The 26,439-nt window shown below is 34.1% G+C and overlaps 1 protein-coding gene across 8 annotated transcripts in view; it reads right to left on the bottom strand.

The window, feature by feature from the left end:
• LOC129756171 (protein furry) overlaps positions 1-26,439 on the bottom strand; it is a 347,173-nt gene that overhangs the window by 258,475 nt on the left and 62,259 nt on the right. For all 8 annotated transcript variants that reach the window (XM_055752972.1, XM_055752970.1, XM_055752968.1 and 5 more), the window contains 4 exons: positions 14,586-14,753; positions 13,952-14,474; positions 840-950; positions 189-343 (listed from right to left, as the gene is read on the bottom strand). In XM_055752972.1, the coding sequence (XP_055608947.1) occupies positions 189-343; positions 840-950; positions 13,952-14,474; positions 14,586-14,753 (957 nt within the window). The remainder of the gene's footprint in view (positions 1-188; positions 344-839; positions 951-13,951; positions 14,475-14,585; positions 14,754-26,439) is intronic.

Below are 26,439 nucleotides of genomic sequence, written 5' to 3' on the forward strand. Positions count from 1 at the left end.
TGTCTCACCGTTTTATTGCATTAAATTATCGGAAATGCAACAAATTTCAAGTTACTTTCGGTTGGAGGTTTTCGACAAGGAAAGCAGAAAAAGTAAACGATCCTGATAAAATGTCTTTTCTTTTAACATTTCTTGCTTCCTTTCTTTCTTTCGATTTCACAATCTCAAACCGTAAAATTATTACTTACCGTGCACTGAAAATGACCGCCAAAGCCAGGAAGCATGCATCGGCTTCTCGTGGATACGCCGTGTAGCATCGATCGATGACCCATTCTAGCAACTGACCGATATCGGGATTGGACTCGAGCAACAAAACTACGGTTTCCTTGGCCAAATTGTAGATCTGCAACATTTGGAAAAGATAAAAATAGTAAGTTGTTCATTATTCATACATTTTAGATCCTTTAACTATTCGAGCTCTTTATTTGTTTCTATTAGACGCAAAAAACCTTCGCAAGCTTTACCAAACTAATCGAGTAAGTTGAATAAAATCTCTCAAGAAATTGTAAGAACAGTAAATCACAACATTTAAGTTTTATTTGAAACGATGGTAAACATTTAAGAATTTAAATTTCTGGAATATTCATGTATGTTCCTGGTAAAATCGACTTAAACAAAACTGTGTGAATAAACTTTCAAAAGCTGATATGAAAGCTTTTTCACCTGACATTTATGAGCAAAACAGTATGACCATCCCGGCCTCTAATTCCAACTGTGCTATTCACAATAAACTATTCAAAACATTTCCAACGTTACAGAGCTTTAAGAACTGCGCTGCTTGCTTTCTAGCTAGGCTAGAAAGACACAGTCAGGAATATCAGAAATAAAAACAAATTTACCTTTTCATCTTTCGATGCCATCAGCATATCCAGCCAGTTGTAGATGGCGCCATCCTCGGAGAGATGACTCGGATCAAAGCACGGACCACAGCAGAGAACGGCCGACGTTGCCTGCGGGAGGAGAGAAGAAGGTTGATGGTAAATAATAAAACAATCTCTGGGTGTGAAGTTCTATGTTGAGCTGGGTGCACTTTTTTATTTTATATCATGAAGCTTATAGAGAAGCGGGAGTTTATAGAGCTTATAGAGAAGCGGGAGTATCCAAGAAACCCATGGAATATGAAAACTTAAACATTTGTACTTAAGTCATAAATTCAAATAAATAGGTATGAAGGTACCTAAGAGTTTAATTCATCTATATATATAAAAAGCAATTTCTGTATGTTTGTTTGTTTGTTTGTTTGTTTGTTTGTTTGTTTGTTTGTTTGTTTGTCCTCTATAGACTCAGCCGTCTTGAGAGCTAGAGAGCTGAAATTTGGCATGGATACTCATTGGGGCCAGGAAGGATGAAAAATGTTTTCAGATTTTTGGATGACCCCTTCTGAAGGGGGTCGTCCATACAAGACAAATATTATTTTCACGATATTCACGTTATTTTTTGTCGGATTGTGTTGAAAATTTGTACATGAGGGTGTTGAAAGACGAGCAATCGATTTCAGGTATCAAATTTTGTGTAAGGGGACCGCCAAAGGGGTCGTCCATATTAACTGTTCGCTGTTTTTGCGATATTGACGTTATTATACATCGTATTCCGATGAAAATTGGTACACGATAGTTTTGAGTGACGTGCAATCGATTTGAGGTATCCAAATTAGTGTAAGGGGCTAGCAAAAAGGGGTCGTCCATATTAAATTTTCAGTATTTCAGTGATATTATCGTTTTTATACATCGGATTGGGATGAAAATTTGCACATAGGAGTTATTTGGGACAAATAACTGATTTCACTTATCCAAACTAAAATCAGGGGTCGGCCAAAGGGGTCGTCCATGTTAATTATTCACTGTTGATGCGATATTGTCGTTATTATACATCGGATTCAGACGAAAATTGGTACACGAGGGTTTTGAGAGATCAGCAATGGATTTCAGGTATCCAATTCAGTTTAAGGGGCCGGCAGAGGGGGTCGTCCATATAAACCTTTTAATATTTTTGCAATATCGACGTTATTATACATCGGATTGGGATGAAAATTTCCACACGGTAGTTTTCAAGGACGGACAATCGATCTCAGATGTCAAATATTTTGCCAGAGGTCGACGAAAAGGGTCGTCCATATAAATTAATTTTTCACTATTTTTAGCAATATTGACGTTATTATACAATGGATTGCTTTGAAAATTTGCACACGGGAGTTTTGAGGGAAGGGCATCAATTTCAGATATCAAAGTTTATATAAGAGCCCTCGAAAGTGGTTTTACACGTGGTTTTTGATTCCTGATTTCATATTAAGTAACAGACGACAGACTAAATGATCGTTCAATATTTTTGCAATCCTTGCTTAACAATGAATCTGGAAAATGATTGGCAATTGACTTTCATACAAATTGTTCATGACATATTCCAAGTTGAAAGCGAAACGGAGTTCGTACGGGATCAGCTAGTTCCTTATATACTAGGATAGTTCCAGCTTTTCCCTTTTTTTCCTTTTAAAACTTTAATCAGATTATAGTTTTTTTTTTCATCCATTCAAATCTGTTTAACTAATAATAACAAATAATAGGAATTCCTCCTCTATTTTCAAGCCTACTGTTGCTATTCATTCAAGTGTTTTATATTGTAATATCATGGTTCACATCAGGTTCAAATTCAGTTTTCTTGCTATCCCGATTTTTCTTTTTGAATCCTTGAACTGTTGACGATCGAAACTTCTATATTTTATTTAGTTTTGTTTCTTCCTATTTTTCACACCTTTTTATTTGAAACATCTCCTTTCTTTGAAAATTGTGGCTCTTCTATCTTATTTTCTTATTCATCATCCCTCTTATCAACTCTCTCATCAACTCTCTCATCAACTCTCTCATCATCTCTCTCATCTTCTCTCTCATCTTCTCTCTCATCTTCTCTCTCATCTTCTCTCTCATCTTCTCTCTCATCTTCTCTCTCATCTTCTCTCTCATCTTCTCTCTCATCTTCTCTCTCATCTTCTCTTTCATCTTCTCTCTCATCTTCTCTCTCATCTTCTCTCTCATCTTCTCTCTCATCATCTCTCTCATCTTCTCTCTCATCTTCTCTCTCATCTTCTCTCTCATCTTCTCTCTCATCTTCTCTCTCATCTTCTCTTTCATCTTCTCTCTCATCTTCTCTCTCATCTTCTCTCTCATCTTCTCTCTCATCTTCTCTCTCATCTTCTCTCTCATCTTCTCTCTCATCTTCTCTCTCATCTTCTCTCTCATCTTCTCTCTCATCTTCTCTCTCATCTTCTCTCTATCTTCTCTCTCATCTTCTCTCTCATCTTCTCCCTCATCTTCTCTCTCATCTTCTCTCTCATCTTCTCTCTCATCTTCTCTCTCATCTTCTCTCTCATCTTCTCTCTCATCTTCTATCTCATCTTCTCTTTCATCTTCTCTCTCATCTTCTCTTTCATCTTCTCTCTCATCTTCTCTCTCATCTTCTCTCTCATCTTCTCTCTCATCTTCTTTCTCATCTTCTATCTCATCTTCTATCTCATCTCTCTCTCATCTTCTCTCTCATCTTCTCTCTCATCTTCTCTATCATCTTCTCTATCATCTTCTCTTTCGTCATCTCTCTCATCTTCTCTCTTTTTAATCATTTTCCGAATGAAATCAAATAAATGAGTTTTCACCTCACGCATGCTGGTTTTATCTTCTCTCTCATCTTCTGTCTTATCTACTCTCTCATCTTCTCTCTCATCTTCTCTCTCATCTTCTCTCTCATCTTCTCTCTCATCTTCTCTCTCATCTTCTCTCTCATCTTCTCTCTCATCTTCTCTCTCATCTTCTCTCTCATCTTCTCTCTCATCTTCTCTCTCATCTTCTCTCTCATCTTCTCTCTCATCTTCTCTCTCATTTTCTCTCTCTTCTTCTCTCTCATCTTCTCTCTCATCTTCTTTCTCATCTTCTTTCTCATCTTTTTTCTCATCTTCTTTCTCATCTTCTTTCTCATCTTCTTTCTCATCTCGTCTTTCATCTTCTCTCTCATCTTCTCTCTCATCTTCCATCTCATCTTCTCTCTCTTTTTCTCTCTCGTCATCTCTCTCATTTTCTCTCTCTTCTTCTCTCTCATCTTCTCTCTCATCTTCTTTCTCATCTTCTTTCTCATCTTCTTTCTCATCTTCTTTCTCATCTTCTTTCTCAACTTCTATCTCATCTTCTCTCTCATCTTCTCTCTCATCTTCTCTCTTATCTTCTCTCTCATCTTCTTTCTCATCTTCTTTCTCATCTTCTTTCTCATCTTCTTTCTCATCTTCTATCTCATCTTCTCTCTCATCTTCTCTCTCATCTTCTCTCTCATCTTCTCTCTTATCTTCTCTCTCATCTTCTCTCTCATCTTCTCTCTCATCTTCTCTCTCATCTTCTCTCTCATCTTCTATCTCATCTTCTCTCTCATTTTCTCTCTCATCTTCTCTCTCATCTTCTCTCTCATCTTCTCTCTCATCTTCTCTCTCATCTTCTCTCTCATCTTCTCTCTCATCTTCTCTCTCATCTTCTCTCTCATCTTCTCTCTCATCTTCTCTCTCATCTTCTCTCTCATCTTCTCTCTCATCTTCTCTCTCATCTTCTCTCTCTTCTTTTCTCTCATCTACTCTCTCATCTTCTCTCTCATCTTCTTTCTCATCTTCTTTCTCATCTTCTTTCTCATCTTCTTTCTCATCTTCTTTCTCATCTTCTCTCTCATCTTCTCTCTCATCTTCTCTCTCATCTTCTCTCTCATCTTCTCTCTCATCTTCTCTCTCATCTTCTCTCTCATCTTCTCTCTCATCTTCTCTCTCATCTTCTCTCTCATCTTCTCTCTCATCTTCTCTCACATCTTCTTTCTCATTTTCTCTCTCATTTTCTCTCTCTTCTTCTCTCTCATCTTCTCTCTCATCTTCTCTCTCATCTTCTCTCTCATCTTCTTTCTCATCTTCTTTCTCATCTTCTCTCTCATCTTCTCTCTCATCTTCTCTCTCATCTTCTCTCTCATCTTCTCTCTCATCTTCTCTCTCATCTTCTCTCTCATCTTCTCTCTCATCTTCTCTCTCATCTTCTCTCTCATCTTCTCTCTCATCTTCTCTCTCATCTTCTCTCTCATCTTCTTTCTCATCTTCTCTCTCATCTTCTCTCTCATCTTCTCTCTCATCTTCTCTCTCATCTTCTCTCTCATCTTCTCTCTCATCTTCTCTCTCATCTTCTCTCTCATCTTCTCTCTTATCTTCTCTCTCATCTTCTCTCTCATCTTCTCTCTCATCTTCTCTCTCATCTTCTCTCTCATCTTCTCTCTCATCTTCTCTCTCATCTTCTCTCTCATCTTCTCTCTCATCTTCTCTCTCATCTTCTCTTATCTTTTTTCTTTTTATTTAGTCTCGTAATTTTTCACCTCGTAATTTTTCACCTCGTAATTTTTCATCTCGTAATTTTTAATTTCGGGTTTTTTTTTCGATTCTGAGGTCGTTCATTCTATTGTTAATGTCTGTAATGTAAAACGAATGTACTTTTTATCTTTCTACATTCGATTTGAATGGAATAAAACGATATAATCAGGAACGGCGTGTTACTAATTCTACAAATTTGGAACCGATCTCATTGACTTCACTTTAAAGACTTGGTAGGCTGTGGAAGAAAAAAGCGGACGCGTTTTTTTACCGTGAGAAATGCAATTCCAAAAATTTAAAATTTGTGAAATTTTCAAAAAAAATTATCGAATATCGAAGATTTTATGGTACTGGCCAACCCGAAGACAAATCCACCCTTTAAATTCGAACCCTCTGAAGAAGCGCTTCCGCATCGATCCCCTCCATGGGTGCAAGTATCGTTAGCTATGGTTTCAACGGCAGTGAAAGCTATTACTGTGCCCTGGATCCTTCGAGATCAAAATTCCCCTTCGCTTTGGTGAGCCCGTTCTAAATTTTTTATCCAATATGTGATTTCTTCTTATATTTGTTTCTTTTATCCAAAAATGATTTCCTCGTAAACACTATTTTGGTTTCCTTTTTTTTTGAATAATTTTAAAAATCAATAAAAATTTCTAAAATTTAAAAATGCAATGATCGATTTCCCATAAACTTAACAGAAAATAAACTAACGGATTTTTATATGTAGTTTGATACTTCGGAGGCTGATGAAATGAATTTTCATGGCGAAATTTAAATTTTAATAATTTGAACTGATTTCAAAGGATTGTTAACGTTTCAAACTTTTTTTATTATAACTGCAGTTTTAGCAACAGATGTGTACATTTTATCTCTATTTTCTTGGGTAATCGAATTTTAATTGAGCTGCTAGATATGTTAGGCATGGCCGTAGGAACGGGGGGGGTTTTGGGGGTTAAACCCCCCCCATGAGTGTCCGAAAAAGCAAGCGAGGTATTCTACTCTACACTCAAAATTTCAAATTCATAATCAAATCTTGATAACAGAGTAAAGTTATTCAAGAGTAACAATCTAGACTAAAACCTAATGTCAAAACCTCAAAAACCCATCCCAAGTTGAAAATTCTACTACAGTTTTTCAAAATTTTCTCACTTGTTCATAGAAATTCAGGTCTGAATATTCAGTTTTTAATTAAACCCAATTTCGTAGGTGATGGAAAGAATTAAAAAAACATGAGGTATCAAAAAACGAAAGAACATAAGCCGTAACTATAATGAATTTTTCGAAAAAGATACAACGGCTCACCGGCAGGACTTGAACCTGCAATCTCCGCTTATGTTTTTTGATACCTCATGTTTCTCTAATTTTTTGCAGCACCTACGAAAATGTGATTATTTTCAGGTACAAAGATGTACCAAACGATTTCATAACATCAGTATTAATCAAACCCATTCTGGAGGTTCTGGTTTCATTTTCCCATTACCAAAACTGTTTCTCTATTTTCGTATTTTTGATTCTGTATCCAGTTTAGGATTCTTGATTGTCAGTCGAATTAAGAAATTAGAAATGAAAAGCTGCTTTGAAATCCTGGTTCAAATTTGGTTTTGCATTTCATATCAAATTCGAATCAAGTTTTTTGCAAATCATACGCATTTTCAATATTTTGATAAAAGTTTTCGGAATATGAAAAAGAAGAACTTTGTATTATATTCAAATTCTAAGTTCTTAAACTTAATAATTACACGAAATTTATACATTTAAAGCTTCTAAATGGCGATCCAAAAATGAAAACTCAGATTCAGATTCATCATTTGAAATTCACATTTTAATTCAGATTCACAATACAGAAAAAAATAAATAATTGAAATAATGAATTAAGATTAAACCAGAACTTCAGAATTTAAATAATAAATTTATGAATAAAGGCTCCTAAATTTGGCTCATAAAATTCTGATCTGGAATTAAGATTAGAAAATCGTATTTTTTTGTACATTTCAGAAATCGTATGGAGATTCGGAAACAGATTTAAAGTTCAATTTTTGATTTCAGATTCAAAATTCAGAAAAAGATTTAGCTTGTAAATAAGTTTTCATGCAATGTAAAATTTTTGAGGAATTCAAAAGAATATTAACTTAAACATTTGCTTGTTTATTCAATTTCCTAATTTCTAATTCTTTAATCAGATTTTTTCTATACATGACTCATCTGAAAACCACAAATATAAAGTAGAATTTGAATTAATTTCCCAAGTTGTGTTTTATGCAAAAAATCCCAAGTTTTATATATTTTTTCACGGTGATTTGTTTAACATTATTAATATTGTAGTCTTTTTTAAACCAAAATCATAAATTTGGTTCAAGTTTGCATCAAGTAAATTTGATCCGAAAATTTTTATCACTTACTTTTTTTGGATTTTTTTTTATTTCAATCAAAGGTTTGAATCTTGGAATTTGCAAAAGAGTTTAGAAGATTGGGCTTGTTTAATTTGAGTATCGCATAAGTTTTTTTTTTTAAAGAAATTAAAGGCTACTCTAAAAAAACTCATTTTATGCTCTAATCAAATGATTTTATCTACCAGAGCTTTTAAACACATTCAAAGATTTTAACTATCGATGAAAGTAAATTCCATATTTTGTTTCTGAAGGTTTCATTATAAAAATTTAGGTTTAGGATCACTTTACTAAGATAAGATTTAAGTACATAAAAATGAATTATAATACAATTACAAACATAATTTGTTAAGAATTTTTTTTATTCGTGCATCGTTGGGCAAAAATCATAGGTAATATTCAGTCACCAAAAACCCCCCCCCCATGAGTCGGTTCTTCCTACGGCCCTGATGTTAGGTATATTTTTGATAACTGATTTGATATTGAATGTTGAATAATTTTTTTCACGTTTTTTTCACATGGCAGGATTTTATTGAATATTCCAAATTGATTCTATAAAGAAGTCATTATTTCTATTTTTCATGCATAACATCGTAGGCGATTTAAAAAAAAAGAAAAGTAAAGAGGAAATCATGATATTATCCAGGGATCATGAACAGTTTCTTCTGTTACACTACAAAAATAACAATATTTTTGTAAAAAAAACCCCGGTTTAATACACTTAACAGTGGATTGTAGCCTTTCTTACAGTTTTAAACTATATTTGGATACACATGACACAAAATAATAAATAAATGATAGATTTATAAATTCTGAGTAATGATTTAAGTATTTCGAACGTAGTAAATTCTTGATGAATTTAAGAAATTAAGATTGAAAATTTTTTATAAGATAATAGTATTTTAAAATAATTATAATTTTCACATAAAAAAATAGCATAATTGTACACTAATTGAATATTTTCGAATGATTGAATTCTGGAATATCTTGTATGATCCCGTTTCTATGACATTATGATCTTATATCTATAAATTAGAAGAGGTCTAAAAATTAAGAGTATAATTTTAATATTTGTCGATTATGTCGCTTTGGTCAGTTTTTCTTTTTCAAAAAATAAATAAATGGAAATTTATTAATTTTTAAAAAATAAAAAATTGTCAATCTTGCCATAGTTGAATAAAATTCAGTTCCATTTGCCGTTGCAAATACTGGTTTCCTATGAATTAATTCAAATATTATAATGTCATAGAAACGGGATCATACCAGATATGCCAGAATTCAATCATTCAAAAATAATCAATTAGTTTAAAATTATGTTATTCTTTATGAGAAAATTATAATTATTTCAAAATACTTTTATCCTTTGAAAAATTTTGAATCTTAATTTCTTAAATTCATTTAGGATTTACTACGTTCGAAATACTTAAATCATTACTCAGAATTTATAAATCTATCATTTATTTATTACTTTGTGTCATGTGTATCCAAATATAATTTATAAACTGTAAGAAAGGCTACAATCCACTGTTAAGTGTATTAAATCGGGTTTTACAATTTTGTCAATCTTGTAAATTTAGTCAATTTTGTTATTTTGTGAATTTTGTCGATTTTGTCGATTTTGTCAATTAGGTCAATTCTGCCGATTTAGTCAATTTTGTCGATTTTGTCAATTTTGTCAATTTCGTCAATTTTGTCAATTTTGTTTTTGGTCATCCTGGTTAAAATGGTTCATTCGGATTTATATGCATATTCCAAAAAAAATCCCAAATGCTTTAAACTCTACTATGGAGGACTTGGTGGCGCTACTGTTAGGTTATTATCTTCCATTGGCTTCAGACCCCAACCCCAACAACAACAACGCAACAATTGCACAGGGTTTTTAAATGCGAACGAAAAGCTTTCATCGCGCAACGTTAGATCTAAGAGGAAAGAGAAAAGGGAACAAAAAACTAGCCCGAGAGCTTAAAGCTCAAGAGGATTGAGAAGCCTTTGTCTTATTGGATTCAATTTGCTTCCACGGGCGAAATTCTCTCCTGTCGTTCGTGCTTAGGAAAAAGAGAGATCATTTGTGATTGAGAATCTACCGTTGGGCGCAGGGTGGGACTTGCTATCACTATCGAAATAGACGATGTGAGGGTCAGGTCCCTATGCTTGAATTAACCTATGCTTGAATTATTTAGTTTCCGGTTCGAACAATGGTTGGACTGGATAAAAAATCCCTGGCCAATTTTGCTATCACTGCCTAATGATAGGAATGATTTGCCTAATTCGTCAAATTGTCATTTTTAATTTTTGTCAAGTTGGGAAGATTTGTCAAAATAGTAATTGTTTTTCAAATTTGTCAATTTTATGTATTCTGACGGTTTTATATTTTATCAATTTTGTCATTTCTATAACTTTTGTCAGCTTTCACAATCTTGCCAAATTTAACAATTTAGTCAATTTTATCAGTTTTGTCAATTTTCTCAATTTTGTTAATCTTCTAAATTTAGTAAAGTTGCCAATCTTGCCAATCTTGTCAATTTCATCAATTCTGTCAGATTTGTCAATTTTGTCAATTTTGCCGAATTTGTCATTTTTGTTTGAATTTGTCAATATTGTCAAACTTTTTCAATTTTGTCAATCTTGTTAATTTTGTTAAATTTCTATGTTTAATCTTTTTTAAAAATTTTGTCAATGAATTTGTGGATTTTGTCAATTTTTTCATGTTTGTTACTTTTGTCAATTTTGTTAATTTTTTTTTGTTTTGTAATTTTTGTGAAATGCGTCAATTTTTCGATTTGCTCAGTTTTGTCAGTTTTGTTATTCTTGTCAATTTTGTCAATCTTATTTACTTTGTCAGTTTTTTTTAAATTTTTTAAATCTTATCAATAATGTAATTTTTTTCAATTCTGCCAATTTTGTCAGTTTTGTAATTTTTGTCAATTTTGGTCAGTTTTGTCTATTTTTTAAATTTTGTCTGTTTTGTCAATTTTGTCTTTTTGTGTTTTTTTTTCTATTTTGTCGATTTATTTTATCTTTTCAGTTTTGTCAATTTGGGCAATTTCGTCAATTTTGTCGAATGAGTCAGTTTTGTCAATTTTGTCCATTTTTTCAATCTTATCAAGTTTGTAAGTTTGGTCCATTTTATCATTTTTGTCATTATTATCACTCTAATAATTTTTGTCAGTTTTGTCAATTTAGTTTATTTTGTCATTTTTGTAATTTTTGTCTATTTTGTCTTTTTTGTCAATTTTGTCCGATTTGTCAATTTTTCAATTTTGTGAAGATTGTAAATTTAGTCAATTTTCCCAATTTTGTCAATTATGTTCATCTAGTCAATTTTTTCAATCTTGTCAATTTTGCAATTTTGTCAATGTGTTAATTATGTCAATCTTGTCAATTTTTTTCCAGTTTTGTCAATTTTGCTGAAATTGTAGATTTTGTAAATTTAGTATATTATGACAGTATTGTCAATCTTGTCAATTTTGTGAGATCTGTCAGTTTGGTCAATTCTGTCACTCCTTTCAATTTTTTCAGTTTTGTCTTTTTTGTCATTTTTTTTTCAATCTAGTCCATTTTGGGAATTTTGTCGATTTTATCAATTTTGTCAGTTTTGCCAATTTTGTCACTTTTGGTAATTTTGTCAGTTTTGTCAATTTTGCCATGTTTGTGAATCTTGTCTATTTGGTTAGTTTTGTCAATTTTGTCAATCTTGTAAATTTTGTCTATTTGGTTAGTTTTGTCAATTTTGTAAATCTTGTAAATTTTGTCAATTTTGCTAGTTTTTTTCAATTTTGTCAATTCTGCCCATTTTGTGAATTTTGTCGATTTTGTCAATTTTGTCGATTTTGTTATCTCGTCAATTTTATCAATTTTGTCAATTTCGTCAATTTTGTTTTTGGTCATCAATCCCAAATGCTTTAAACTCTACTATGGAGGACTTGGTGGCGCTACTGTTAGGTTAATATCTTCCATTGGCTTCAGCAAGTGAGAGTTCGGATTGACTCCCAAGCCGCTATCCCTAGACACCAACCCCAACAACAACAACGCAACAATTGCACAGGGTTTTTAAATGCGAACGCAAAGCTTTCATCGCGCAACGTTAGATCTAAAGAGGAAAGAGAAAAGGGAACAAAAAAACCAGCCCGAGAGCTTAAAGCTCGAGAGGATTGAGAAGCCTTTGTCTTATTGGATTCAATTTGCTTCCACGGGCGAAATTCTCTCCTGTCGTTCGTGCTTAAGTCTCAAAGTTACAATCACTTTCGTACCATGCAGTGTGGGCATGACGTACTCATCAACGACTTCATTAATTTCGGGGTCATACCCCTTGGTGAAAACCATTTTTATGTTTATATTTTGGGTCTTCAGTTCCGATTTTTTGCAATGGTTCGGTGTCAAACTGAACCATTAAAATAAAAAAAATTACAACCGTTGGCCGGGAAAATTTGAGCTGTCGTCTTCCTCCCACACGGTTTCTGTCACGGTGACATCAAAACCTGAGTGAGAGTGAAGCCTGTCTGTTCTCCCTTCCACACATCGACAGATCCATACTTTTAGATAGCATGCGCGTATCTATGACGTCACGTATGATTTGACGTCATAGACACGATAATCTTGATTTTAGTGATTGCTGGTTGTGGCTAGCAAGCCAAATTGACACGTTTTTTGGAGTGATGATTTGATTATAATTACTATGAAAATTATTTTTTCAAACTAGTTTGTTTTTTTTTTCTTTCTTTTATAGGACGAAGAAGAAAAAAAAATCAAATTTTTTAAGCTAAAAATCATTTTTATTGTACTGTCCAGTTTCGCAAAAACGTGCAAAATAAGTTTACAAAAAATCACACCAATACACACAAATACACGGACATCGTCTGAACTCGACGAGCTGATTCGATAGGTACTTATAAAGGTATATCTAAGACCCATAATTAATGATCTCCCAAATCGACCGATAACTATACCTTTCTGAAAGAAAGGCAAAAAGGTTGCAAAATTTCATTTTCCAAAATATTGCAAATAATAGCAATGAGTTCTAATATTTAAAGATTCGTTTAAACAAATCTTTAGTTAAGATGAAAAACAGCGTTTTAATTGATTGATTGATTGAGTTTTAATTGATAAAATATCTAAAACAGAGTTCGTGCGTTCTACGCGAACAGTGGGAGTACAGGAATATATGAGGTTTATTCTTCAAGATCACAACACAGTCAAAAGTGTCTCCAGATCAAATCCTTTTACCCAATCTCCCAAACAAAATTATTTGCTAGGATGCAGAGGTGACCTCGGTCTTAATGCACAATTTTTTTTTCTTTCATCCCTTTCTCTTATTTCATACCTATCTATTGACTACTAGGACGTGGCCGGCGCCGTTATTGATGTTAAAAGAGAGAGCATCAGTTTTGGACATTGTGAATGTCTTGTCAATCCCAGACACCAATCTTTTTACCTCTGATCAAAATTGATGGCCTCGGTCAATCACGGAGTAGCAACCATTGGCGATGTGGAATTTATTCTACTGAGCCACGCCTGCGATTATGGAGTTGGAAATGCGTTGGTGTTATTTCAATATAATATGCTAAAAACAATTATTAAAAAAATAAGCATTTTCGGGTTCCATAGTTTAAGGTGGATGTGAGTAGTCAATCAAGCTAAGCTAAATTTGGAACCGATCTCATTGAATTTATATGGATTTGTAGGAAAATCTGTGATTCGTTATAAGGCGTTTCGTTATACGGCCAGGTTTTATGGAACGTATCTAGGCCGTATAACGAGGTATGAGTGTATTGTGTTGAACAATAGTATTTAGAGTAAAAAAATTTAACCAACGTAATGTTTCTGTTAAGGCACTCTCGGTTTACGGTAGTTGGATGCACCCTTCGGTCCCAATAGCGTTCGATTAACGAACGAGACCTGTTATTCTGAATTATTTTCTCACGGACACCTTTACAATAAAAACTAAAAATAAAAGCTATCAAATTTTGTACAAAGTCAAAAATAAGATTTGTATAGAAAGGATTCTATCTAGGAATTTTCAATCTAAACTACAAACTCATAAGTAGACATAAAAAAGCAATTAACGGAGGCTGGTTACAAGGTAAAAACTATGCGCTCAGTTAACGAGATTAGCTCGTGTCGTACCTTGAAGTGCACACATTGCATACCTAATTTATTCGAAACAGAAAGAGAAAAAAAAAAGCTCATAACTCACCTGTAATGCACTGAACTGAAGCTTTTCCTCATCAGCGGAAAAGCTACTGCTGATGGTGCTGCTGCTAATGGTATGATGTGGAGCACTATTAGAAACACCAACGCCACCGCCAAATGGAACCGCGTAGGGTCCGCTCCAACAGGCAAACAAATTAACCAGATTTCGCTTCAGCTCCCGAGTCAGGAGCGTGGCACAGGATTCGAGCGAAAAGTTTTTAATCATTTTCCGAATGAAATCACAGAAATGAGTTTTCACCTCACGCATGCTGGTGTTATCTTTATCCGTTTCCGCCTCCAAGTACAGCCGAGCACCGTCGATGTACTCGACGAAGGTCGGATGCAGGGACATGGACTCTCTTTCCAGTACAAAGGGACTTATGCCGAAAGTGCCATTTTCGACGATTTTTTCCAGAACCCGCACCAACTGAAGCCGCAAAGCGTCTCGCCGTCTCCTCCGGCGCATATTTTCCTGCTTGCGATCGATGGCCTCCCGGATGTACACGACCAGCTCTTCCATTAGGTCCCTTTCGAAAAACATAGAAAAGAAAAAAAAATCGAAATCATTTTAATTAGCCCGAAGTAGCACAAAACCGCAGGAATACAAAAGAGAAATGAAAGGAACTAAATGGACTTACTTCAGAGCATCATGGTTGATGAGGCCAAGCGCGTTGACGGCTGAATCCCGGATGTCCGTTACCTCACAACGCAACAAGGGAATCACCAGCTTGTACAGGGCCACGGGTGAGGCTGTGGCACCGCTAGATTTGTCACTCCTGTCGGCTGACAGAGAATCCGGCGAAGAGCTGCAAACACGGAAAATAATGTTAGTTATGCTGCTCCCATCTAATTGCCTAGCATTTGATACGGTCACGATATGCTAACAACGAACGGAACATAACTCGTACTCTTCAGACAGTTTCATGCGCGCGATTATCATCACGGTCTATTACAGAGCAGTAACATCGGCTGTATAGTTTAGAAAACATCTATTTTAATATTTACTTTAAAAAAAAACCACCATTTCTTGAGTGTCCAGGAACAGTTTAATTTATTTAAACTTGTGAAAATTCGACCGCTGCAAAAATGACTTTTTGCTCCCATATGTTTTTTCGATGCTTTTTGAGTCACCAAGCATCAGGGTAAATTTAGATGATTTGCTTCATTCCTGAATTAGCGCAACGCGTTTCAATTTTGAATGGAAATTTGAATGGAAGAAGAAATTTTTGAATGTTCAATCATCATCAAATAAGGAGTGTATTCGAAAAAATTCAACATTTTGTTTTGTGAATAACTTTTGAAAGCATGGATGAAAATTGATTCAATTTTCAGTGAAGCTACCTAGCAATGTAATGTATACATTTAGCAAAATTTGGTGACAATCTGTCAAGTGGTTTTTGAGATAGCATTAAATACAGAAATTTATTGACAAACATGTTTGGTCAGAATCGAGAAAAATTTAAGAGAGTCCCAGTGGGCGACCCAAAAACAGCTGGAAATCAGCTATTCCACCAAAACTCATATGGTAAATTGTTTAAGAAGTTCTAGCGGATCTAACAGTGAGCTTAAATTTCAATAAAAGTAAAGATGATTCATTCCATGAAGTTCAGGAATGTGAAAGGTTTCACAGAGTGCAATCCGAAAATTTCGATGGGGGAAGTGATAGAAATGGTAAATTTTGTCCACTGGTTCATCTAGCTGACTCATAAACAGGCCTGATTTTAATTCTAGAAGGTAGAAAAGTTGCCCACCGAATAAATAAAAAAAATACGGTGGTCAAGCCGTGCGCAAAATATTTGGACCGTTGGTGGGTAGATATTTAAAAAAAATCGTAATTGACAGCAAAACAGACCCTTTAGCGGGTACCTGGCAGGTTTTCAGTCAGTTACTTTTCGTTGACAAGCCTCGCCTGTATTTTACGGAGATAAACAACAAGAAAAAATTTAAAAAAAAAACATATGTCTAGTACTCGAGGCTGACGAGGAAGCTGTAAATCAGTCAATGTTTCATAACGATTGATACGATGAATGGATTAATTAAAAAAAAAGGCTGTCTCCAAATGCAACCGTTTCCCTGCATAGCACTTCAATACAGTGAGCGAAATAAGAATAGTACCACTATGTGTTTTGCTTGTTAAAATATGAATGATTGAAAATCACGAAAATTTTCTTCTACAGTTTGTTCTTTTTTTCAGTGATGGTCCCACAGGCCCATTTGGGTCCTTCCTCCACCCCATACGCATCTTTTGAAGAAGGAGGGACAGTTTATCCTTAGGATAATATGTATTGTTTACTTTTGTTGTCAATTTCTGTACGACTTGTTCGTCTTACTCCCGCGTATTTCCATCACCGTACAATTTTCTATCTGATGTTCCGTCAGATCTTCATCACTATTGTATGATCCTTTTTAGGATTAGTCCTTGTTTCAAATTGTATGTTTTATGTAATTTTTTGTCAGCTTCTTAAAAATATTCAAGTTTGAACTGTCTTTGATGCTCCGTGGTAGGCTGTTATACAGTTTCAGTCCATTGTAGAACACAGATCGTTTGGTCATCTCTTTTTTTGTATTTGGTAGTCTGAAATCTTGGGCTCTCCTTGTATTGTATCCGTGTATGTCAACTCCGTACTGCAGACCGTCCAATAAATAGGATGGTAACATTCCTTTTTTCATTTTGTAGATAAAAATCATACTGTTGTAAGCAATCCTCTGCTTTACTGACATCCATTGCAACATATCAAGCATAAGAGCACTAGGAGTATATCGGTTGCATCGTATTACCACTCGCATTATCTTGTTTTGTATTCTTTGCAGCCTCTTTGTCTGCGTGTCTGATGCATGAAGCAATATTGTAGCGCAATAATCAAAGTGTGGCATAATAACTGATTTCACGTAGATAATTTTTGACCAGAAAGTCATATATCTGCTTATCCGACAAAGTATTCCATATTTCATGGCAATCTTCTTAATAGTGTAGTCAATGTGGGCTATAAAGTTTAACTTTTCATCTATCTGTACTCCTAAGTATTTTACTTGATGTACTCTTTCGATTGCATAAGCATCAATCAACAAGTTTGAACACTCTCCAATTTTGCGGTTGCCAATGATCATCCAGTTGGTTTTATTGAGATTCAGACACAACTTTCTCTGTTTTAGGAAATCTGCAATATTTTTCAAATCAGCATTTGCTTTTTGAATAACAAGCTCTAAGTCATTTCCACTCCAGTAGGAGACTGAATCATCCGCAAATAGCTTAAGACGACCGTACTGTAGGCATTGTTTCATGTCGTTGATGTACATTATAAATAACAATGGACCCAAGACACTTCCTTGTGGGACACCTAAGTTATTTTCTCTGTATCGCGAGTAAGATGAACCAAATTTTGTTCTTTGCATTCTGTTATCTAAATAATTCTTAAACCAGTTAAGAACCGTATCATTGATACCAACTCTCACTAGTACATCTATCAGCAATAACCGATCAATCGTTTCAAATGCTCTCTTAAAATCCAAAAACACAGCAATTGTGTAGCTACCATTTTCAATATTGATCTTCCAGTTTCGAAGTATCAAATTCACAGCAGCTTCTGTTGAATGTTGTTTCCTAAATCCAGACTGCTCTGCAATAGTATTTCTTGGGTCTCAATAAAGTTTAAAAACTGTTTTTTACTGCTAATTCTAGCACTTTTTCTTGGATTTCCAACATATTTATAGGACGGAATAACGTTTCCTTACGTGCATTTTTCTGTTTTTCTATAGGCACTACAGTTGAACACTTCCATGTATCAGGTACTATCCCTGTTTGAAGACTTGTGTTTATAGCATCTCGTAACGGACTCGCTAGTACAGATAAAGAATCTTTAAAAACTCGTAGAGAAACATTTTCGATACCCGCCGTTGGTTTCATATTGTTCACTATTTCAAAGAACTCTAGGCTATTTAATGGTTCAAAAGTGCGGAAATCTCCGCCATTGTAGGTTAGCTGATTCAAGCAGCCATTAGAGCTTGCTGGAATACTGTCATGTATTTCCATGACACTATCGATAAAGAAGTCATTAAACTTCTCTGCAATTTCAGATTCATCTGTAATTTCAACACCGCTAAACGAGATCGAGTCAGATTTGGCGCCACTCGGATTCATTAGTCGTTTTATCGACTTCCATAATAATTTTCCATTATTTTTGTTTCTCTCTAGCTCTTCTTGAATAGATCGGTTTTTCGCTTCTTTTATTTTACGCGAGTATTCGTTTCTTACAACTTTATAATTACGCCAACTTCTTTCGCATTTAGTTCTTAAAAACTGTTTATAAAGCTTATCTCTTCGTTTTTTTATCTCACTAAGACTACTAGAGTACCAATTAGTACCCGAACCAGAACCATTTAGTACCGATGTTTGGCGAACACTTTTCCGCTTTACTAGTGCATTAACACTATTTTTTAACAATAAATCGAAACGTCTTACCAGCTCATTAAAGTCTGCGCATCTCAGGGTTGGCAAACCTGCCTCAAGAAGTTGACGTAATTTGTTGCTTTTATACTGACTCCAGTCATTAATTATTTGATGTGTTTCGGGTATGACAGCATCAGGTCCTAACCCCGCAAATATTTTTATTGACTCATGGTCTGATACGCGATAATCTGGAATGATAGTCGCTTCAGCTCTGTCCACATTTGTGAAAACCAAGTCTATTCTAGTACTGCTGGAAACCGTTATACGAGTGTCTGCAGTGACAATTTGTCGAAAACCATATGCCTCCATAGCACGTTTCAAGTCTCGGCACTCTGCTTCTTTATTGAAATTTATATTAAAATCGCCACAAAAAATGCTATCGATTTCTTCTTCAACTGTTTCCTTAAAACTCAAGTGGCACTATTCTTATTTCGCACCCCTTTTTCACATTTTTGGTCCTCAATGCCAATTGCTACGTCCAAAAAAGTAAACTTATGCTAGATGAAAATTTTCGTGATTTCAATCATTCATATTTTAACAAGCAAAACACATAGTGGTACTATTCTTATTTCGCTCACTGTAGGTCCGATAAAGTTTATACTACGTTTGGTTGAATCTGGAATCGTGCCATTACGCAAAAACTGTAGTAGAGTGATAGGAAGTCAAATATGTTGTTTTCGTTCCGAAGGAGGGCAATCGGCTAAATTTGTCAAAGCTTCGACTGAGTTATTTTAAAAGTAGAGATTCAGGAAAAAGAAAACGTAATTAAAAAAAAGCCTTGATTTTGGAAAAGGTGGTACGTAGTATACAAAAACGATGGCGCGGGTTATGTCCTAAAACAAATGTTGAAAAACTTTTTTATAGGACGCTATCTCAAAAATAACTTGACAGAACGTCACCAAAATTTGCACATGTAAATATTACATGACTAGCCCGCTTTGCTAAAAATTTTATTAATTTCCATTCATGCATTCGAAAGTTATTCACATAACAAAGTGATTTTTTTTGAATACACTCCTTAAGTCTGAAGTGAAGTCTGTCGTTAATTATGGTTTTGTCAATTCTTATGTTTAATTTTTTTTTTTGCTAACATGAGAAAAAGCTAAGTATTTCATGAAAAAAGTACCCATTTTAAAAATTAAAATAAATCTGGATCCACTGAAAAGTATTGCAAAAGTTTTCGATAGTTTCATGAAATGTTTTGGCAAGGTTATATGAATCAACAAATTAATCAACAACATCATTAGGGCAAAAAAGAATTTCGTTTATTGGACCTACTAAATACAACACCTTACCAACTGAAATTAAAAATATAACCAATCGTTCCATGTTCAAAACCAAAGTGATACAGCTTTTGAAAGAAAAATTGAACCATTAAAACAGTCGATCATCAACCAGTCTTTGTTTAGTTTACTTTTTGTTCATTTGTAGCGTTATTTTCTAATAGTATTATTCTTAAAAAAAAATTTTGTAGTTTGTAATTTTATTATATTAAATTATTGAACATAACTTGATAAAATAAGCAAAAAATAAATAGTGTAATAGTAAATATAGTATAATGAATCTCTTCAAAGGAAATTATTTTCCATTGAGATTCATATTGTAGTCAATTGAGTTAAATAATACATTTCCTCGCACGACATTCAAAAATTTTTGTGTTCTCAGCATGATTAAAATTTGCTCGCGTTAACTTTTATTATCATTGCTGCCAGACATGCTGAGAACAGTAGCGTCCATTACCAGGGGGCTCAATTGAGCCTTTTGGTGTGGGGGAGTGTGGTGGGCCGCTACAAAAACAAAACAATTCTATATGCAAAGGCAATTTTACGATTTTTTATTGTAACAGTTTAACAGCTTTCGTTAAAAACGCATAAATTAAAAAAAAAACCTATTTATTTATCCTTTTTATGTCACATCGAATATCCATTCTGAGGAACAGAAGTTAGGCTTGTAATTTGTTCACATGAAATGTATAGCAGTTAAGATTTTTTGAAATTTGAAACCTATTAGCTTAGCTTAGCATAGCTTGATTGACTACTCACATCCACCTTAAACTATGGAACTCGAAAAAGCTTCATATTAATTATCAAGATTTTTCAGTAAACAAAAATTAAAATATAATTAAACCATTTTTTTTTTTGTAATCACGTTACTTTTAACGCATTTCGAACTCCATAATCGCAGGCGTGGCTCAGTAGAACAAGTTCCACATCGCCAATGGTTGCTACTCCGTGATTGACCGAGGCCATCAGTTTTGATCAGAGGTCAAAAGAATGGTGTCTGGGATTGACAACACATTCACAATGTCCAAAACTAATGCTCTCTCTTTAAACATCAATAACGGCGCCGGCCACGTCCTAGTAGTCAATAGATAGTTATGAAAAATAGAGAAAGGGATTAAAGAATTAACTTGTGCTTTAGGACCGAGGTCACCTCTGCATCCTAGCAAATAATTTTGTTTGGCAGGGTGGGTAAAAGAATATGATCTGGAGACACTTCTGACAAGTGATATGATCTGTTGTTTTGAATCCTAATCTTCTTCGCTCCTGTTGTTTTCTTAAAGCTTGTTACAAATTCTATTACGAGATAAAAATGTTATAATTATTTAAGTGCCTTTGATATATTTATTTTTTTCCCTAATAAAGATGTAACACGCCATTTGGATCAATCAAAGTGAACAATTTACATTTTTCTCATTTAAACCCGCTTCAATAAAAACAAATAAATTTATGATATTCTAGAGCATTCATTTCAAAAGCCAATTTTTCTGAGTTTGACAATTATACTATCTACGTAGGATTTTAAAACTAAAATTTGAAAACTTATGTTACAAAGAGGCACAAAATAAATTCCATTTTATGCAATGAGTATCAATACTGATTCTAAACTTATTTAGTTGTTTTTACCTTTATTTACACTTGGTATTCATGAAAATATGGAAATCATTTCTAACAAACTAGTTCAATATATAGGTAGAGCAATCGGTCTAATTGTGCACGATGTAATTTTACTGAATCATATGAATCATGAATCATAATTATCACATTATTTCATTACGATTCGTATATGTTATTAGATTATTTCAGATCCACAAATTTTGCTTCCAGAATTTTTCATTCTACTCGAATATAGACTTTTTGTAAGATTTGTATTGGTTATTTTTAATAATTTATTTCCATTTAACTCCGTTCAAAATTGAAAAAGATAAATCAAATTCGACGTTAATAGTTTACAGAGTTAAAAGATGTTGATAGTGCTAACTAATTATCCGGATCAGGTACGAGAAGCTGAATACAATAGCCCTTTTTCTTAAAGATTTCAGGAATCCACAAAATGACTTTTCAATATATTTCTTACATTACTGACGACCATTTTTACGATTTTTCTTTTAATAATTTCTTTTATGATAATCTGGCTTCAGTACCAGACACACTATAAGCAAACTATACTATTAACTAGCTGAACCCATACGAACTCCGTTTCGCTTTCAACTTGGAATATGTCATGAACAGTTTGTATGAAAGTCAATTGCCAAGCATTTTCCAGATGCACTTCCGAATTCATTGTTAAGTAATAATTGCAAAAATATCGATCGATCACTTTTTCTGCCGTTTGCTACTAAATTTTAAATCAGGAATCAATTGATCGTGCCAAAAAACCCTCGTGTATATTTTTCGACTCGATCGTTGCATAACAATACAATTTTTTACAAAAAGTTCCTTTCGGTGGCCTCTTATACATTCTTAAATATCTGAAATCGATTGCCCTTCCCTCAAAATTCCCGTGAGCAAATTTTCAATGCAATACATTGCATAATAATGTCAATATTGCTTAAAAAGTGAAAAATTAATTATTATGGACCACTCCTTTCGTCGATCCCTGACAAAACATTTGACATCTGAAATCGGTTGCCCGTCCCTGAAAACTACCGTGTGCAAATTTTCATCCCAATCCGATGTATAATAACAACGAAATTGCAAAAATAGTGAAAAGTCAGTATGGACGACCCCCTTTGGTGGCCCCTTACACTAAATTTAATACCTGAAATTGATTGCTCGTCCCTCAAAACTCTCGTGTACCAATTTTCATCTAAATCCGATGTATAATGACGACAATATCGCATTAAAAGTGAATAGTTAATATGGACGACCCCTTTGGCCGACCCCTGATTTTAGTTTGGATAAGTGAAATCAGTTGTTTGTCCCTAATTACTCCTATGTGCAAATTCTCATCCCAATCCGATGTATAAAGACGTTAATATCACTAAGATATTGAAAATTTAATATGGACGACCCCTTTTGCTGGCCCCTTACACTGAATTTGATACCTCAAATCGATTGCACGTCACTCAAAACTATCGTGTACCAATTTTCATTTGAATACGATGTATAATAACGTCAATATCGCAAAAACAGCGAACAGTTAATATAGACGACCCCTTTGGCCGACCCCTTACACAAAATTTGACACCTAAAATCGATTGTTCATCTTCTAAAACACTCATGTGCAAATTTTCAACACGTTCCGACGAAAAGTAACGTCAATATTGCGAAAACAATATTTGTCTTGTATGGACGACCCCCTTTAGAAGGGGTCAACCAAAAATCTGAAAACATTTTTCATCATTCCTGGTCCTAATGAGTATCGATGCCAAATCTCAGCTCTCTAGCTTTTAAGATTGCTGAGCCTATAGAGGACAAACAAACAAACAAACAAACAAATCCACAGAAATTGCTTTTTATATATATAGATATAGATTTCAAAAGTCCGTTCCAAAGCACATATACGAAGTCTTATATTTTTCATGATGGCTCTGGGATTATTATGAAATCTAAATTTATAATGATAGATAACTAAATCTCTGGGAAATAATAAATCGGTATCGATTTTTGAAAACGGCGAATGCGCCAAGACCTTTGTTTTGAGAAAAACGCATTCCAAGTTTCAGAAAATAAAATCAATTTCCTATTTAGCTGCCTACAATCATTTTCCTAAATAAGTCGCTAAAATGCTTTCAAATTGATTTAATTTCATCACCCGATCGATCAATATAGCTTTTCCGTACTAATTACTTCAAAAAATTTATAAATATAACTGTGGGCCCTTTTACCACAGACTGATGCTCTCATTTTGTTCATTCGCCAAATTGGAGCGCCCTTTTGAATTACAGAATGACTGTTCGCCTTTTGGATCACTCATTAAAGAAGCAATATTCCAGCAAATTTCGGCTTGAAAGCGGGTCCAAATGATCACATTAACACATTAGCACATTCAACGATCTTATAAATGCTGATTTGTGCTTCTCCTCGTCCTGGGAAAACAAATTTCAAAAACTTCAGTGCCCTTTTTCCATCTCGAAATAACTATTGGCCCTTTTGTTCGCGACGAAATTTTGAGGGGAAATGGGCGAATGAACTGTGGGATTACACACTCATGAAAAAAGCTATTCGCCTTATTTAAAAAATTAAATTTAACTTCACTAAAATAAGAAAAATTTAAAGGAGATCATATTTTCGGATGTAAAATAAAGAGTTTAACGCATTTATGTGATAATCTGGATTTGTTTACAGTTGGCGCATTCGCCGTATTCAAAATTCGATACCGAAATATTCTTCATTGGTTGAAGCGCCCGAAAAGGAGATACGAAAATAAATGAAAAAAAGAAACCTTGCCTACTTTTCGGCGTTTATGAAACTAATGTATAACACTTTTTATTCAATCTAATAGTTGTCTGCAATCTTTATTCAGGAATGCTATATTCTATTTCGATTGTTCAATTATTTCAATTTTCTGTATATATGTATGAATGTTATGAAATTTTTTATATCAATTTTAAATGTGCAGCATATTCTGTTATGATTAAACAAAAAATAGTGATATGAAATTCTTGTGTTTACACTTTACTCTATTGTCGTTTAAGATCCAATCTAAAACTGTGATAGAGTCTTGTTTCTTTTTAACTTACATTTCAATAAATATCCTGTATCGAATAAATCAAAACAAACTTGAAAATAACATTTTCTGCCAGCGAAAGGTATTTAAAACTGTTTCGATTTTGAAAAGTTTACCATTTGAACTCAACACGTAACGAAACATTGATATTGATTTTTTTACACAAAATGCGAAGAAAAGAGATTTCACAACGATGTTTGGCATGACGATCTAGCCCATCAACAAGTTTAGTTATAGTTCTAAAAATGATTTGTATAGGGCTTCAAAGTATACTGCAATGAAAAAATACTTAGCTTGGTTTCGTCGCTGGTGAAGATTGATGGAGAACACTAACGCTAGCGAAGATCGGAACCATCAGAGGAATTGTATCAGCGCCATCTTCATTTGAATTCATAACATGTCACTACCGCGCACTGAACCGTTTCACCAGTTGAACGGTTAAACCGGTTTGGAACCGATTTATCTGGGGTCATCCGGAGACCAAATTATGTAAATAGAATCACGATTTATTCCGAATAAACTGAATTATACTTTTAAACTTTGCACTGAATCTCTTCCCGAACACTTCAACTATCGATTGCACGGTTGAAAATCTGCACAAATTCACTTTTTTGTTTTCTACGAAAAGAAATGTGTTCAGCAGAAAAAAAAACATTTTTTGAAATTTGAAACCTATTGTACAAAAAGTGTATAAACTGCGAATAAATTCAATATCTTCCCTCCTACACGAACCAAATCTATGAAAATATTCTTTACTTTATTGAAAATGTCAGAAGCACTTGAGCTTACGATTGGAGATGTAGTCCTTTTTTAACCCCTAATTTCCCTATATATTGTAAACAATCCAGAAAAACACTGATTTGGACTAAAAACATTTTGTACAGAAATAGACCTATCTTGTGTGATTTTTCGGAGGAAACGAAAAAAGGCTGTTTGAACCACCACACGTTTCGGAAAATGGAGTTATGGCTGTTTTTATGCTCGATTGCCCCGCACGTATCGGAAACTGATTAATGGTCGTTTTATCTCGAATTTCCCAACATCTTTAATATAGTTCAGAAAAAGCGTGTTCGAACAGGAAGATTTTAAAGCAAAATAGGCCTATCTAGTATGTTTTTTTTTGTTTTTCGAATAAACGAATGAAGGCTAGGCTGTTGTAACCTCAGTTCCCCTACATTTTTTTAAATAATTCAGAAAAAGCATATTTGGACTTGAAAATTTTAAACCAAATGAAACTTATATTTTGTGATTTTTTTTTTTCGATGAATCAAGTGAAGGCTGTTTGAGTAACCGCACACTTCGATAAATGGAGGTATGGTAGTTTTACTCCCTTCATTTTTCAATTAATTATGAAAACTGTAAGATCGGACTTAAAATTTTTTTAACCAAATGAGACCTATCTTGTGTGTTTTTTTTCCGAGGAATCTAGGCTATTCAAGCTACCGCACGCATCAGAAAATGGAGTTATAAATGTTTTATCCTCAATTCCTCAAACATTTTTCAAATATTTCAGAAAAAGCATGTTCGTAACAGAATTTTGTGAACAAATGAGACTTATCTTATTAGATTTTGTTTTCACACAAGATAAGTCTCATTTGGTTTTTAATGTTTAAGTCCGACCATGCATTTTTCTGAAATATGTGAAAACTTTAGGGGAATTCAGGGTAAAACAGCCATAACTCCATTTTCCGATACGTGCGGTAGTTCTAACAGCCTTCATTCGATCCCTAGAAAAAAAATCACACCACATAGTTCTCATTTGTTCCAAAATTTTCCTGTACGAATAAGCTTTTTTCTTGATGAATTGAAAATGTTGGGAAATAGAGAGTGAAACAGCCTTCATCTTCATCACCCTCCTCTGCTCGTCGATCTTACCTACTCTGGTTTCACCCCGTTCGAAAGCGCAACAGATATATGTTCATTAAACTTCTATAAAGCCGATTTCGCTCAAATATCCGAAATATTGCTTCACACAAACTGGTAGTTCATCGAAAGTGCAGTGGACTTCTTTACCTCTACATTGCACGAGTCATTCCGAGACAACGTCCCATTGAAGCGACCTGTACGCAAACCACCTTGGTCTGACGCACATT

The sequence above is a fragment of the Uranotaenia lowii genome, chromosome 3 (genome assembly GCF_029784155.1).
Source record: "Uranotaenia lowii strain MFRU-FL chromosome 3, ASM2978415v1, whole genome shotgun sequence".
Classification (NCBI taxonomy): domain Eukaryota; kingdom Metazoa; phylum Arthropoda; class Insecta; order Diptera; family Culicidae; genus Uranotaenia; species Uranotaenia lowii.